The sequence below is a fragment of the Sorex araneus genome, chromosome 1 (genome assembly GCF_027595985.1).
Source record: "Sorex araneus isolate mSorAra2 chromosome 1, mSorAra2.pri, whole genome shotgun sequence".
Classification (NCBI taxonomy): Eukaryota; Metazoa; Chordata; class Mammalia; order Eulipotyphla; family Soricidae; genus Sorex; species Sorex araneus.
Window position 1 is genome coordinate 344,026,884 of NC_073302.1, and position 15,294 is coordinate 344,042,177.

Below are 15,294 nucleotides of genomic sequence, written 5' to 3' on the forward strand. Positions count from 1 at the left end.
AATGGAACATGTCACTGAGGACCGTGAACTGGAGGCTCTTTCAGGGTCAGGGGAATGAGACCTCTTACTGTTACTGTATTTGGCATATCAAATATGCCACAGGGAGCTTGCCAGGCTCTTCCATAAAAGAAACTATGGTACATATACAAAATGGACTATGACTTGGCTGTCATAGTCAAAAAAAGCTGAAATCATGCAATTTGCTGTCACGTGGATGGATCTAGAGAGTATCATCTAGAGGAACGTTAGAGGGAGACTAACACAGAATAAGCTCCCTGCGTGAAGAATATAAAGAAATAGAGTCGCGAATAACAAACACCCAAAGCCAATAGAAGCAAAGAATATGAGGGCTGGTCTTCAGCAGGAAGCTTGCCACTTTGGGAAAAACAGGACAGAGAAGAGAACACTGTGACAACAGTGGTGGGAAGGGGTCACTCTGAAGGACAGGGTGCTGAAAGGTGGTAAAGTATTAAGCATGATAAGTGAAATGAGTTGAAAAGAGAGGGACAGACACAGAAGGACTGCACTCATTTGTGGAGTATAGAAGAACATCACTTGAGGCTGACACCCAGGGACAGTAGATACAAGGGCCAGGAGGATTGCCCCGTAGCTGGAAGCCTGCTTCATGAGCGGAGGGGAGAAAGCAGATGGACTAGAGAAGGGATCACTAAGAAAATGATGTTTGGAGGAATCGGTCAGGAGATGTGTGCCAAAAGTAGGTAATGGACCAAACAAGATGACCTCTCAGTGTCTGTGTTGCAAGCCATAATGCCCAAAAGTAGAGAGAGAGTATGGGGAATATTGTCTTCCATAGAGGCAGGGGGATGGTGGGATGTGGGGTGGGGGGGGTATACCGGGGATATTGGTGGTGGGGAATGTGCACTGTTGGAGGGATGGGTGTTTGATCATTGTGTAATTGTAACCCAAACATGAAAGCTTGTAACTATCTTGCAGTGAGTGAATAAAATCTTTTTTTAAAATTTTTAAAAAGTATTAAGCATGAGCTCCACCCAGATGTGATCCGAGTGGCCACACATGTGTGGCCCCTCCGTTGCTGAACGCCCATGATCCCAGAGGCCATCTAACTACCTTCAGCACCAGCAGCTTCCAGACTGTGAACTAAGCAATGGCCCCATGCCATCCCAGGAGGGGAAAGGTTTTTCTCTCTCGGTTTTTCCTTTCCGGGGGGGAGGGCGGCATAGTGGCCATCATCTTATAAGGCCCACTAAACAGAGGTACAAGCTTGCATTGATGCAATTTTTGGCAGAAATTTCCCTGGACTTAGTTACTAAAATTCAGAAATCCAAGACCTCATATCTCTTCATTCTCAGCAAGAGAAAACAAATTATCAAATGCTGCCTTTTCAGCAGGTTCGATTTTGGGGGGAAAATTACAAATAGTGAGTTTTATGTTGAAATATTGAATGTAACCAAAGTAAAGAAAAAGTAAAGTGAAAATTATCAGCTACACAGGCCGGGAGGGGGGTGGGGGGTGGGAGGTATACTGGGGTTCTTGGTGGTGGAACATGAGCACTGGTGAAGGGATGGGTGTTTGAGCATTGTATGACTGAGACTTAAGCTTGAAATCTTTGTAACTTTTCACATGGTGATTCAATAAAAAATTTTTTAAAAAAGGTATTAAGCATGAAACCCCATCAGAAACAGTAATTTAAACTGCAATGCTTAAAACTTATCTTTAAAGTGCCTGTCATAGAGGTGGACTGAGCAATAGCACAGCGGTAGGACATTTGTCTTGCACATGGCTGACCAGAGTTCGATTCCTCGGTCCCTCTCTGAGAGCCCAGCAAGCTATCGAGAGTATCCCGCCCACACGGCAGAGCCTGGCAAGCTCCCCATGGTGTATTCGATATGCCAAAAACAGTAACAGCAAGTCTCACAATGGAAATGTTACTGGTGCCTGCTTAAGCAAATTGATGAACAAAGGGACAACAGTGACAGTGCTACAGTCATAGAGGTAGGCTGGGGCGTGAGGGGAACTGAGGACATTAACCAAGGTAGTGGACACTGGTGAAAGGACTGCTACTGGAACACTGGATGCCATAAACCAAAAGTGGAAAACTTTGGAATTCACAGTGACTAATTTTTTAAAAAATAGATAGTCATTAAAATATAAAATTATTTGGAAGTAGGACGAGGGATCAGACCCAGGCCTCACACACGGAAGGCGTGTGCCCTGCACTGAGTCGCATTCCTGGCCGCAGACTGGCTTGTTTAGTAACTATCTGTGAAATGATCAGAAAAGCTATGCTTGAGGCTGGAGCGATAGTACAGCAGGTAGGAAACTAGCTTTGCATTTGAACTGATCCAGCTCAATCCAGCCCCGCATACGGTCCCCGTGTCTGCCAGGAGTGAGCCCTGAGTGAGCCCTGAGCACTGCGGGGTGTGACCCAAAAAATAGAACCAAAAAAGTTATACTTCAAGTGACAGAAGAATTAAATATATATACAATATATTGTATATAATTTATTGTTTACATTTATATTTAAAAATAGCATGAGGGGCTGGAGTGATAGCACAGCGGGTAGGGCGTTTGCCTTGCACGCGACTGACCCAGGTTCAGTTCTGGTCATTGACCCAGCATCCCATATGGTTCCCCAAGCACCACCAGGAGTAATTCCTGAATGCATGAGACAGGAGTGAACCCCGTGCATCACTAGTTGTGACCCAAAAAGCAAATAAATAAGTAAATAAATAAATAATAACATGAATGAAATTTTCATTCATATCATTTTTTTTACCAAATAAAACTGTCACTGTCACTGTCATCACTGTCATCCTGTTGATCATTGATTTGCTTGAGTGGGTACCAGTAACATCTCTATTCGTCCTACCCCTGAGATTTTAGCAGCCTCTCTTTACTCATTTTTCCCAGCAGTGCCACATCGGAGGCTCTTTCAGGGTCATGGGAATGAGACTCATCATTGTTACTGCATTTGGCATATCGAATACGCCACAAAGAGCTTGCCAGGCTCTGCCATGCAGGCAGGATGCTCTCGGTACCTTGCCAGGTTGTCTGAGAGGGAGAACTAGGCTATAAGAGGTCACAAGTCACTCTCTTCCAGGAGTCTTGTCTTATAGTCTCTGGATCTTGGCTGTTGACGTGATTATACAACCCTGGGGGCAGTTTGTGGGTGTGGCTGCCTAGCTACTGGAAAATGGGGGGGTCTGGGTGGAGGAGGCCCAGACCCAATCTGAGCAGGCTATGTGTGTGTATATATATATATATATATATATATATATATATATAAAATGTGTGATCACTCTAGCAATAAGAACGCTAATTCTTCTGATATACAAATATAAAATGTTTTTCTATATTCATGTGCCTTCTATTTCATTTAATGACACAGTTTTCATTTTGAAAGTCAATTATCTCCTTTAAGCTGAATCCATTACTTTATTTTTCTTTTTATATAAAAGAAATTGTCACTGTCACTATCATTGTCATTCTGTTGCTCATCGATTTGTTCGAGCAGGCACCAGTAACGTCTCCATTGTGAGACTTGTTGTTACTGTAACCAAATAAAACTAGAGAGATTTTTTTTAATATGAAACAAATATTAGCAACAAGAAAATGAAACAGTCTTAATATTGGACCACATACAGTTCTTTTTTTCCCTTTTGGTTTTTGGATCACATTTGGCAAATCTGAGGGGTTACTCCAGGCTCTGCACTCAGGAATTACCCTTTGCAGTGCTCAGGGGACCATGTGAGATGCCGAGGCTTGAAACTGGGTCTGCCACATGCAGGGCAAGTGCCCTACCCACTGTACTATCTCTCTGGCTCAAGGACCACATATAATCTCAAATAAAAAGCAAAGGACCAGAGAGATAATACAAATGTTAAGGCACTTGCCTAATATACAGCTGCTGACTTTAGTCCGGTTTGATCCTGAGCACAGCCAGATGTGGTTCTCCTGGACAAAAGTAGCATCATAAAGTCTTAGGCTGTGAAAAGATTAAAACTTATTTTTTAACCATAAGGTCATAATGTTTTTCTTACATCTGTTAACTTTATGTATTTAACATGGTCCAATACTATTTCAAACAAAAATCAACTAGATCATAACAAACCATTCACAAGCCCACAACTGTGGAAGATTTTAGTACCACTCTTAAAAGCTGGTAAAACAAGCACCAAAATGGAGAATAATTTAAGACTTTCTCTGGGGAAACCAGAGAGGTCTAGGACAACAAGCCCAGTGCTTACCTTGCATGCAGTCAGTCTAGGATCAGTTCCTGGCACCTTGTAGTGTCTCCCAAGCCTCATCAGGTTTGGTCCCTGAGCACAGACTCCAGGAAGAGCCCTGAGCACAAGTGGGAGTAAGCCTCCCCCAAAGCAAGAAACTTTATTTGAGGTACCTGGGAAATAGCTCAAATGTGCTAGAGTACACATTTGCTTGCAGGAGGACCCATTCCATCCTGCTCCACGTGGTGCTCAGAGCACTCTTGGAGTAATATTAAGCATTTAGCTGGGAGTAGCCCCAGCATTGGCAGGTATGTCCCCATCCACCCCTCACAATAAAACAAATCTATTTTATAAAATACAGGCACTTGCATACCAAAACAGAGACTGTCTTCTCCTTAAACACATGCAAAAAAATTTTTAATTGCCCACAAATGAAGTCACTAGGGATATCTCAGCTAATTTAATAACAACTGGCATATTTTAAATAACTCTTAGGGATTATAGTAAATTTGGAAAGTGTAAACAGCCTAAAGCAAAAAATAATTATCTATAATCCCTTTCTGACTAGGGTGCTTTCAGTAATTCACCTATTTCTCTTCAGTTTTTTTAGTGTGTATTTACATATGTTGCACCCCCTTTTTTATAATTTATATTTTATATTTTATAATTTACTTTTTAAATTTTATAATTTAGTGAGATTTGCTGCATATTCCTTTTGTAACCCATAAGCTTTTGTAACCCATTTGATCTGCAAAGTATAATCCCATTTCATTTCTGCTACAGGAGCACTAGACTCCTAGAGTTCATTTTAATTTCAAAATCCTGGCTAATGGGAAGGCTGCTGCTCCTTGCAACAACATGTGAGTATTAGAATAAAAACCAATATTCAGGAGCCATAGTACAGCAGGTAGGGCGCTTGCCTTGCATGCCATCACCTCGGTTCCATCCCTGACATCCCTTATGGTCCCCCCAGCACCGCCAGGAGTGATTCCTGCGTGCAGAGCCAGGAGCAATCCCTGAACATCGCCAGGTGTGGCCCCAAAACAAAAACAAACAATGCTCTTCATCACTAATCATCAGGGAGATGCAGATCAAAACATCAATGAGATATCATTTTAAACCACAGAGACTGGTCCACATCCAAAAGAACAAAAGCAACCGATGTTGGCATGGATGTGGGGAAAAAGGGACTCTCCTTCACTGCTGGTGGGAATGCCGACTGGTCCAGCCCTTTTGGAAAACAGTGTGGACGATTCTCAAAAAATTAAAAATTGAGCTCCCATTTGACCCAGCAATACCACTTTAGGGAATATATCCTGGAGAGACAAAAAAGTGTAGTAGAAATGACATTTTCACTTATATGTTCATTGCTCCACTGTTTACAATAGCCAGAATCTGGAAAAAAACCCGAGTGCCCAATGACACATGACTGGTTAAAGAAACTTTGGTGCATCTACACATGGAATATTATGCAGCTGTTAGAAAAAATGAAGTCATGAAATTTGCATATAAATGGATCAACATGGAAAGTATCATGTTAAGTCATATGAGTCAGAAAGAGAGGGAGAGACATAGAAGATTGCATTCATCTGTGGAATATAAAGTAACAGAATGGGAGACTAACACCCAAGAATAGTAGAGGTAAGGACCAGGAGGTTTACTCCATGGCTTGGAAGCCGGCCTCACATGCTGATGGAAAAGGCAGCTCAAATAGAGAAGGGAACACCAAGCAAAGGGTATTTGGAGGACCAGCTCAGGTTGGGAGGTGTGAAGTGAATGTAGACTACAGATCGAACACAATGGCCACTCAATGCCTCTACTGCAAACTACAACACCCAAAAGGAAAGATAGAACAAAAGGGAATGCCCTGCCACAGAGACTGGGTTGGGAGGGACAGGGGAGGGAGGGTAGGAGGGATGCTGGGATCATTGGTGGTGGAGAATGGACACTGGTGGAAGGATGGGTACTTGAGCATTGCATGACTGAAATGCAAGCACGAAAGTTTGTAAATATGTAACTGTACCCCACGGTGATTCACTAATTAAAAAAATTAAAAAATTTAACAGAAACAAACAAAAAAGATTCAAAAACTAATATTCACAGTAAGATACATGTTCAGTCACCCAGATAAATGTGGAGACAGGGGACACTAAGCAATGCCTTCGTGGAGAGGCAGAGGAGGGAAGTCAAGAGGATGCCAAGGCCGGGTACCACGCCCTGCCCAGACCATGGCTGGCTGCGGCCCGACACAGCAGTGCACGGGAGATGGAGGGCGTGAACCTGGTGGGCATCTGAGCAGGCAGGTTCACAAATCTCTGTGGGAACCAGAAGAGAAGGCGCTGGGGAAGAAGGGAGACTAAGAATAATAAATTGGGGGTCCTGCTGGTGGCGTCTCTGCCACCCTCCCTTTCCCAGAGTGACCGCTGTGGCTGTCCTGGGAACTCCTGGTGACTGTCCTTCCGAAACCTGCAAGGAAGGGAGGGGGCGGGGAGTAAGGGGGGAGGGGCTTGGCTGTGGGTCCTTTGCAGGAAGGAAATGGTTTAGGGAGCAGCAGGAGGTCACCAGGGACTCAAAGGCCAGTGCTCTAACTTATACACACACACACACACACACCTGAACAGAACCTCTCTGTGGGGTCCCCAGCTAAGGGGCAAGTACTGGGGCTCCCAGTCCGCCTGACTCTCCTGCGAAATTCTCCCCATGTCTCCTGGGTGCTGGAAATGCGTTAGGCTTTGGTCCACGCTCACCAGGGCTGTTATTTCCTCTAAGTATACAAGGGTGGCTTAAAGCACGGTTTTGATTTAGAACAGTCTTTGGTTGAAATTCATACTGTCACATTAATAAGTTGTTCCGCTGCTGCAGACCAGATTGGCCACCACTGCATTTTCCTTAACTGTAAAATGGAACTAATAAAACACACTTTGTGGGATTCAGTTTGCTAATATATGGAAAGCTCTTAGCACAGTGCCCAACCCATACTTAATGGTTGCAGTCGGAATTGCCATTTGTTTCCTTCCTTCCTTCCTTCCTTCCTTCCTTCCTTCCTTCCTTCCTTCCTTCCTTCCTTCCTTCCTTCCTTCCTTCCTTCCTCCCTCCCTTCCCTCCCTCCTTCCCTCCCTCCTTCCCTCCCTCCCTCCCTCCCTCCCTCCCTCCCTCCTTCCTTCCTTCCTTCCTTCCTTCCTTCCTTCCCTCCCTCCCTCCCTCCTTCCCTTCCTTCCTTCCCTCCCTCCCTCCCTCCTTCCCTTCCTTCCTTCCTTCCTTCCTTCCTTCCTTCCTTCCTTCCTTCCTCCCTCCCTCCCTTCTTTTCTTTCTTTTCTTCTTTTTTTCTTTTGGTTTGTTTTGTTTAGGGGCCACACCCATCAGTGTTCAAGGCTTACTCCTGGGGGTGGGATGGAACCTGGCTCAGCTGCGTACAAAACAAGTGCCCTACCCACTGAACTGTCACTCCAGCACCTTGTTAGGGTCACACCCGGCGATGCACAGGGGTTACTTCTGGCTCATGCACTCAGGAATTACTCCTGGTGGTGCTCAGGGGACCATATGGGATGCTGGGAATCGAACCCGGGCCAGCCACCCAGGTAGGTAGGGTGCAAGGCAAACACCCTACCCACTGTGCTATTCTTGACTTTTTCTCCCCCTCTCTAATGACATTGGGGGAAGAAGGACTCTTGGGAAGCTAATCCTTCTGCCTTGCTTCATCGCTTAGGCTTTCTTTGTCCCACTATAGTGAACCAGTTTGTGACTTCTGGTTTGGAAACAAAGATTCCAACAAGCATAGATAAAAAGAAACAAGCATAGCTCCTGAGTCCTTTGGTAAAAGCCTATTAGGCATGGAAAATGGAATGAGCAAATAAAGTAGATCCAGAAAGCTGCAGGCCTTTGTCTTAATATAGTTGGAATCATAAGCCCTGACCATGGACCTATGTTCCTCAATTTACTGGGTTACTTACTAGCATGAGTGGAATAACCTGACCAAGGGAGAGACATCTCAAGCAGCCAATGAAAAGAAATCCCCACCTTAGGAAGCTGATGCAAACACCCAAGAAATTGATAGATAATTAAAAAGCATCTTTTTTTGTCCCCTTTCCTGTACTACCTCCTCCATGGCCTCCTTTTTTGCTAATTCTTTTCCCCTTCTCATACCTCCTCTCCATCTTCAGTGAGTTGTCACTTGGAAACTTAAAAAGTCACCTCCTGGGGGCTGGGGGATGACTCCACAGTAGAATATATATCTTGCAAATCTGTGTCCTGGTGAAGACTCAACTTCAATTCCCAGCAGCGCCCACCCACTGATTCTCAGCAGCTGGCTCTGTGGGGTCCCTCGGGCTATGACAAAATGGATGAAGGTCATTGCACTGCAAGCTGGCATGTGTGAACACAACAACTGAAGTGCGTGACCTCAAGAACCACGAAAGGATAGTAGGTAAGGTATTTGCCTTGCACGTGGCAAATCTAGGTTCCATCTCTACCGTTACATATATTCCCCAAGCCCTGTCAGACCCCGATACAGATCTTGAGCACTGCCAGGAGTGCCCCCTGACACAAAAGCATGTAACCTCAGGCCAAGTGCCATGACTAAGTGTGTGCAGTGTTTGGCCACTGAAGAAATAACAAGAGAAGGAGAAGGACAAAGGAAAGTATAAAGCTGACCGAGCCGGAGTATGGTTCCTGAGAACGGTCCTTGTGAAGATGTAAACCCATGACAGTTTCTATGGTTACCCATAAACATTTGCCCATGTTATCCATAGTCTACTTACAGGCATGTTTTTCTGCATTCTAAAAAAATACAATACAGCACTCAATCTGAAGTTGTAATAAAGGCTGAGTGAATGTCATCAGCTCCATCTTCTAAATCTGACTAGCCAAAAGCAACTGTCCCGTAGAATATGGTTTGAGTGGTGGCAAATGTTCTTTCACATTTGACTTGTCACCAATTCTTACCTGCACTTTCCTAGATCTACAGCTTAGTATTTCTAATGACCTGCATCACTTCTATGCTTTTAATGATGAACTTCATGTCTTCATGTGTTCACTGCCCTACAAAGAAGGCACGTGAAAATCAGAAAGGACCTGAATTTGCTTATATAGGAAAGAAATCGTTCATCATGATCACCTGTGATAAAACCTCATCTTCAAAATATACCTGGAATGGCTGAGAAATAATGCATGGGATAAGTCACTGCCTTGCTGACCCTTTTTAATCCCCAGTACCACAAATGGTTCCCTGAATGATCCTTGAGCACAGAGCCAGGCACGAGCCCTGAGCACAGCCCCCAGCTCCCACCAGCCCCTCACCTGGAGAGAACCTGGGGGCTGTGTAATTTTGGCCAGGATTTTTCTTTGACCCAGAAATCAACGCCTGGTCTTACCACTCCTGCTGGGTATCCCGTCCATCATGATTTCAGCTGTAGTGGATACAACTTCTCAACCTGAGCCAGGTCCTCCTGCACTTACCTGGTCGCTGCCTTCATCCTGGGAGATGAAACTTCGACGTTCCTGTTGTACTGGCTCCCACTACTAGCATCTCCTCCTGACTATTGATGCCCCCCACATATACCCGGTCCTCTCATTGCCCACTTTCCCTACCACACAATGAAGTAGGCTGAGTCCTTGCCTGGGATGGCTCCAATCTGGGGGTTGACAAGCCCTTGCAGTAGAAAAGCAAAGGAAGGGAAGTCACCAAAAGGCAACAGAAGGAGAGATATTGACAGGAATTCCCTCCCCAAGTCCCTAGAACAAGGAGTTCTTTCAAGATGAGTTGGACTGAAAAACAAATCAAGGTTCCTTCTCCACGGTGCAAGGCACTTGGGGTGGGGACGGGGTCAGAAGGGGGCGGGAAAGGGAGAGACAGACAGACAGAGTGTTAAACATGAACTGTGAGGCCAGACTGGTGGCATAGGGAACTCAGCTCTGCCTATGACAAGCGTGTGACCAGGGCTAATTAACCTTTCTGTGCCTCAGTCTCCTTAAAAGTCAGGGAATGCGACAAAACTACTCCAGAGACATGTAGTGCGACTAAGTACTGATTCGTGCCAGGGCTACTATGGTTGTTATATAAACAGGGTGTATGTGAGACTAAGGGATGTGTGCATGAGAGTGCCAGTGAGTGCATGCGTTCATTCGTGCGTGCGTGTGTGAATGTGTGTGTGAGTGTATGAGTGTGTGTGTGGGGGTGGGTGGGTGTGTGAGTGCACGTGCGTGTGTGCGTGTGCGTGCGTGCGTGTGTGTGTGTGTGTGTGTGTGTGTGTGTGCAGCTAGCGCATCTGCGGGGCTGCGCGTCTCCTCAGGCCTGGCCCCCTGCGCTTTGCCACCCTGGGCACCCGCTGGTCTCCTGCGCGCAGTGGGCGGTGGCGGCTGCTCCCCCGCCCCCGCGGGCGGTGAGGCTGTGCCCCGTGTGTCACCGCCCACCCCGCCCGCACCCCGCTCTCGGTGCGGTGCGTGACTTAAAATAGACACTGCTCCTCGCGGGTCTCCGTCTGGTGGCAGCGGTGGCAGGAGGAGCCCGCGCCAGAGAGGTGAGGGGCTCTGGGGGGCGGGGAGCCGGCGGGGTCTCCAGGGACGCGGGGAGGCCGGGAGGGGGTGTATCCGGGAGAAAGGGGCTCCTGCGGGTGGGGGGAATGAGTGGGGGTCCCAGGCCCTTCAGCCCCCGCTCGCCCCCGGGGAGCGCAGACGTGCCCGGGAAGGGGCGCTGGCCAGTGGGCATGAGGCTGCGTCTGGGGTCCCTGGGACCCGCGGGGGGCGGGGGGAACCCCCGCTAGCGCCCCCAGACAGTCGGCGTCAGAGCCCGGCTCCCCCGCCCCGGGGAAACTGGGCCCCCAGCAGCAGGCGGCAGGGCAGGGCAGGGCTGGACCGCCGGGGGAGTCCCAGAGGCAGAGGGCGGCACGGGCAGGCTCCAGGCCAGGCTCCCCTTTCCCGACCTGCACTGCCGAGGGTCCCCGGGCAGAACCCTGTCACCCGGAGTGGCGGAGAGGCGCCAGCCGGCCTGGACTCCCCTGCTGAGCCCCCCAGGCCCCCAGCATCACTCTGGGGGTGGAATCACTCCGGCCTGGGACAGGGCCCAGCACCACCCCGCAGGCTCCTGCCCTGCCCCCTCCCCTCTCCCTCTCCCACCCCCACACGTCCGCAGCCCTCTGGTCAGAGAAGCCCCCCCTAGGGACGGGCTCTCCCTCACTGCTTTCTGACCTCAGGACGTGGTGTTTGCCACCAGCATCTTCTCCCCTTTGCTCTGGGGTTCGACAAATGCGTGTCAGAGGCTCAACTCTCTTCCTCACTCTGGATCTCCCCGGCCCAGCCGCAGCACATCTGCCCCGCAGCTGGCTTGGCTGGGCAGGAATGGGTTAAGGCGGGTCTGCTGCCGGGGCCCTGGGGAGCAGTCCTGGCATCTGCCTGCTCTTTCCCTCTGGGTGGGTCTGGAGTCCCTCATCCCGGCCCCAGGCCCTAAGGCCCAGAGTCAGACTGGCAAGAGCTCTGATGGGGGCCACTGCCACCCAAGTGCACGTGTGTGTGTGTGTGTGTGTGTGTGTGGTGGAGGTGGGGGGACACAAACCAGTGCTGGGCAGCAGCTCTCTCCTCGTAAACAAGGACACGTGACTCTCCACCTTCTTGTGTGGCTGAGCCAAAGAGCAGCGGGGAGCAGTGGCTGCGGCTTGAGGCAGAGGGGCGCCTGCCCGCCCCCAGGGCCTGGCCTTCCCTCCCTCCCGGACACTCATCCCCAGGGCCCCAGGCAGCTCTTCTCCAGGACTCAGGAGGCCACTGTTCCTTCCTCCTCCAGTCTCCCTGGAGACGGACGCTGGTGCTGCCCACTGTCAGGCCGTGCCCCTGAGCTGCCCGGGGACCTGCCGCCTGCAAGATGTGCCCTGGAAACTGGCTCTGGGCCTCCATGACTTTCATGGCCCGCTTCTCCCGGAGTGGCTCCCGGTCACCCGTCCGCGCACGGGGCGCCCTGGAGGACCTGCCAGCCGTGCAGCACCCCTTCCTCAGCGTCTTTGAGCTGGAGAGGCTGCTCTACACGGGCAAGACAGCCTGCAACCACGCCGACGAGGTCTGGCCAGGCCTCTACCTCGGAGACCAGTAAGTACCAGAGGGCAGGACAGGTGTGTGGTGTGTGTGTCTGTGTGTGTGTGTGTGTGTGTGTGTGTGTGTGGTGGGGGGGGTGGGCGCACAGAGAGGTACTGAGTTGTGGTACTGGTTCCTGTCGGAGGATCAGGTGCATGGGTGGAGCAGGGAGGTCGCGGGAGGGGGAGTCTGGGCACCATCATTATGCTACAAGACTCTGGGCAGAAAGGCAGTTTGAATAATCCTGTTGTGCGTTTAGCAAGCGTTTCATGTTGGGGACCACTGTTACGTGTCAGACACCTAGAGGACTTCTGTGACCTCCCATCTATGGTACTCTGATGCTGAAAAAGGCTTCCGGGGGAGCAGACATGGGGGGGACGCAGCTGGGGGACTGGGCCAGCAAGAGGCCCTGCCCGTCCCTCTCCTAGCCTGGACAGTCCGCAGGGAGCACTTCATGTGTGTTTGTTTACTCTTCGATCTTCCCAAGAGCCTTGGGACGTGGGGACCACCAGCCCCAGGTCTCTGAGGAGGAAAGAGAAGCTGTTACTGATCCAAGGTCACCCAGGTCCTAGGTGGCAAAGTTTAAAGGTGCGAGTTCAGTGTGGTGCTCCATATGAAGGAGTTTGTGCTGGGCAGTGTTGGCTGAGGGTAGGGTCCCTGGACGTCTGACAGAGAGATGGCATATGGAGGTCAACAGGGAATGACTTGCAAGGCCTTACGAGCTTCTGGCTGTCCAGGGACCTCTAAGAGATGCGGTGGGAGGGAGCCATCTGAGTCCGAATCCCAAGGTTGACAAGGATGTGGCATTGTGGGTGGATTTCGCAGCTCTCCAGATGTCCATGTTCCACTGTGCCCATGCTGACGTCCTTTCTCGGCCTGACCACCTCAGTGGCAGGATGGTTACTCCTCCCTGGTGCTCTGGTCACTCCTCAGTGAGTTCCCACTGGCTTTGCACAGACCTCATTATTCCTTCTAGGAGGCAGGCCCAGTCCTACTGCCCCAACCTTTGTTTAAGATTGAGGAGGGGGTATTTCAGCCGTACACAGCTGTGCTCAGAGCTTACTCCAGGCTGTGTCCCCAGGGCTCACTCCTGGTTGTGTTCAAGGGACTGTATTTGGCGCCCAGATCAAAATGGGGTGGGCCAAGAATACAAGTGCCTCTTCCCCTCTGTATCCTGCCCAGCCCTGCAAGCTCCTACAAGGGTGATTATTCTCTCCACCACCACCACCACCTTTCTCCATCCTCACAAGCCAAACTCAAGGGCAGGACTCTAGGTCACTGTCCTCTAGATCAAAGTCCTTCCTGGGTCATTAGGAAGTAAAGCAGCAACTGAAACCAGTGACAGGACAGAGGTTGGGGGCAGTTCAGGCTTCTAGCTGGCTCCCCACCCTCCCTCTAACCTCTGTTCTCTGTAGGGACATAGCGAACAACCGGCGTGAGCTCCGCCGCCTGGGCATCACGCACGTCCTGAATGCATCACACAGCCGGTGGCGAGGCACACCCGAGGCCTATGAGAGCCTGGGCATCCGCTACCTGGGCGTTGAGGCCCACGACTCACCAGCCTTTGACATGAGCATCCACTTCCAGACGGCAGCCGACTTCATCCACAGGGCACTGGGCCAGCCGGGAGGTATGTGCAGGAAAGAGCAAGGCCGGGGGGGGGGGGTGCGGCCTCACCCCCAGAGCTAAGGGACAGCCCCTGGGCAGGAGTGCGGAGTGACAAAGAGTGTTGAAGGGCCTGACCTGGTTAAGTCCACCTGCAGGGTAAAATGAGGGTTCGGCTTCTTCCCCTACCTGTGCACCTGCTAATCACATTCCTGTCGGGATGTCTGTGCCAGTGATGGGAAGAGGTACTCAGAGAGTGAATGTTTATGGAGTAGCTGATCCCAGCAGCGAGCTAGGCGGGCCCGGTTTGACCCAGGGGGGCTCCTTGACTTGGCTGCTAGGGCAGAGTTATTGCTCTGGGCAAAGCCAGGTCTTCCCTTGGTGACAGGCCTCGACCTGGAGCCCTCTGGGCGCTGGTGGCTGCCATATATTCTCCATGTCCTGGCCAGCACCTAGACACTGGCCAGGGAAGCACATATTCCTCTCCCATCCCCATGTATGCCCCGTCCCATCTCCATCGCCCACTACCTGGTGCTCATCCCGCTCACCTGCCCCTTTAGCTCTCTCTCCCCCCAGCCCGCACGAGCCCCTCTGCTGTTTTTCTGTCTTTCATCACAGGTAAGATCCTGGTGCACTGTGCCGTGGGCGTGAGTCGGTCCGCCACCCTGGTGCTGGCCTACCTCATGCTTTACCACCAGCTCACCCTGGTGCAGGCCATCAAGAAGGTCAAGGACCACCGAGGCATCATCCCCAACCGTGGCTTCCTGAGGCAGCTTCTGGCCCTGGACCGCAGGCTGCGGCAGGGACTGGAGGCCTGAGGGGAGGAGAGAAGTCAGGCCGGTGTCAGGGGCCCCGGCCCCCAGACGGAGAGGCCCCCAACAGTTGGCGGGCTCCTGCCTCCTGGACAGAGAGAGACTTGGCACCCGCTGCTTATCCGGAGGTGGTGGGGATTGAGGCTGGGCAGAGGGCTGAGCCGAAAAGGCAGCTGCTGACCCTGGGGTTCTGACAACCCCCCAAGTCCTGCCCTGGGGCTCCCTTCCTCCTCCTCCTCCTCCTCCTCCTCCTCTTCCTCCTCCTCCTCCTCCTCCTCCTCCTCCTCCTCCTCCTCCTCCTCCTCCTCCTTCTCCTCCATCCTCGCTGTGCCAGCCGTTCCTCGCTCTCGTTGCCGTGGAAGAGGCTGTGCCAGTCCCGTGCAGGAAGGCAGGGCTGCAGGAGGAGATGCCAGGGAGACAGCTGTGAGGAGCGGGGCGGGAGAACCCCGCAGACGTGTTACTCCAAACACAGCGGGGAGGCGGCTGCGCCTGGCACCGGGCCGGGAGCCTGTTCCCCAATCCCGCAGGGCTACCTCGCTGAGCATCCCCGAGTCATAAGCAGAAATAAAGGTGGTGAACCAGAGGAAACGTGTCTTGAGTTGCCTCTGGGCTGC

The 15,294-nt window shown here is 50.9% G+C and overlaps 1 protein-coding gene across 1 annotated transcript; it reads left to right on the forward strand.

Annotated features, from left to right (window-relative positions):
* Positions 1-10,396: 10,396 nt before the first annotated feature.
* On the forward strand, positions 10,397-14,686 carry DUSP26 (dual specificity phosphatase 26). The gene is made up of 4 exons (XM_004606870.2): positions 10,397-10,723; positions 11,980-12,278; positions 13,679-13,893; positions 14,487-14,686. Exons 2-4 carry the CDS (start codon positions 12,058-12,060, stop codon positions 14,684-14,686), a joined length of 636 nt encoding a protein of 211 aa, XP_004606927.1. The 5' UTR covers positions 10,397-10,723; positions 11,980-12,057.
* The last annotated feature ends 608 nt before the right edge of the window (positions 14,687-15,294 follow it).

Excerpts from the sequence above, each read along its gene's own strand:
- DUSP26 (XM_004606870.2), top strand. The coding sequence starts at position 12,058 with ATGTGCCCTGGAAACTGGCTCTGGGCCTCCATGACTTTCATGGCCCGC. Across the intron at positions 12,279-13,678 it reads GGCCTCTACCTCGGAGACCA|GGACATAGCGAACAACCGGC; the intron begins GTAAGTACCAGA and ends TGTTCTCTGTAG. Across the intron at positions 13,894-14,486 it reads GGCACTGGGCCAGCCGGGAG|GTAAGATCCTGGTGCACTGT; the intron begins GTATGTGCAGGA and ends CTTTCATCACAG.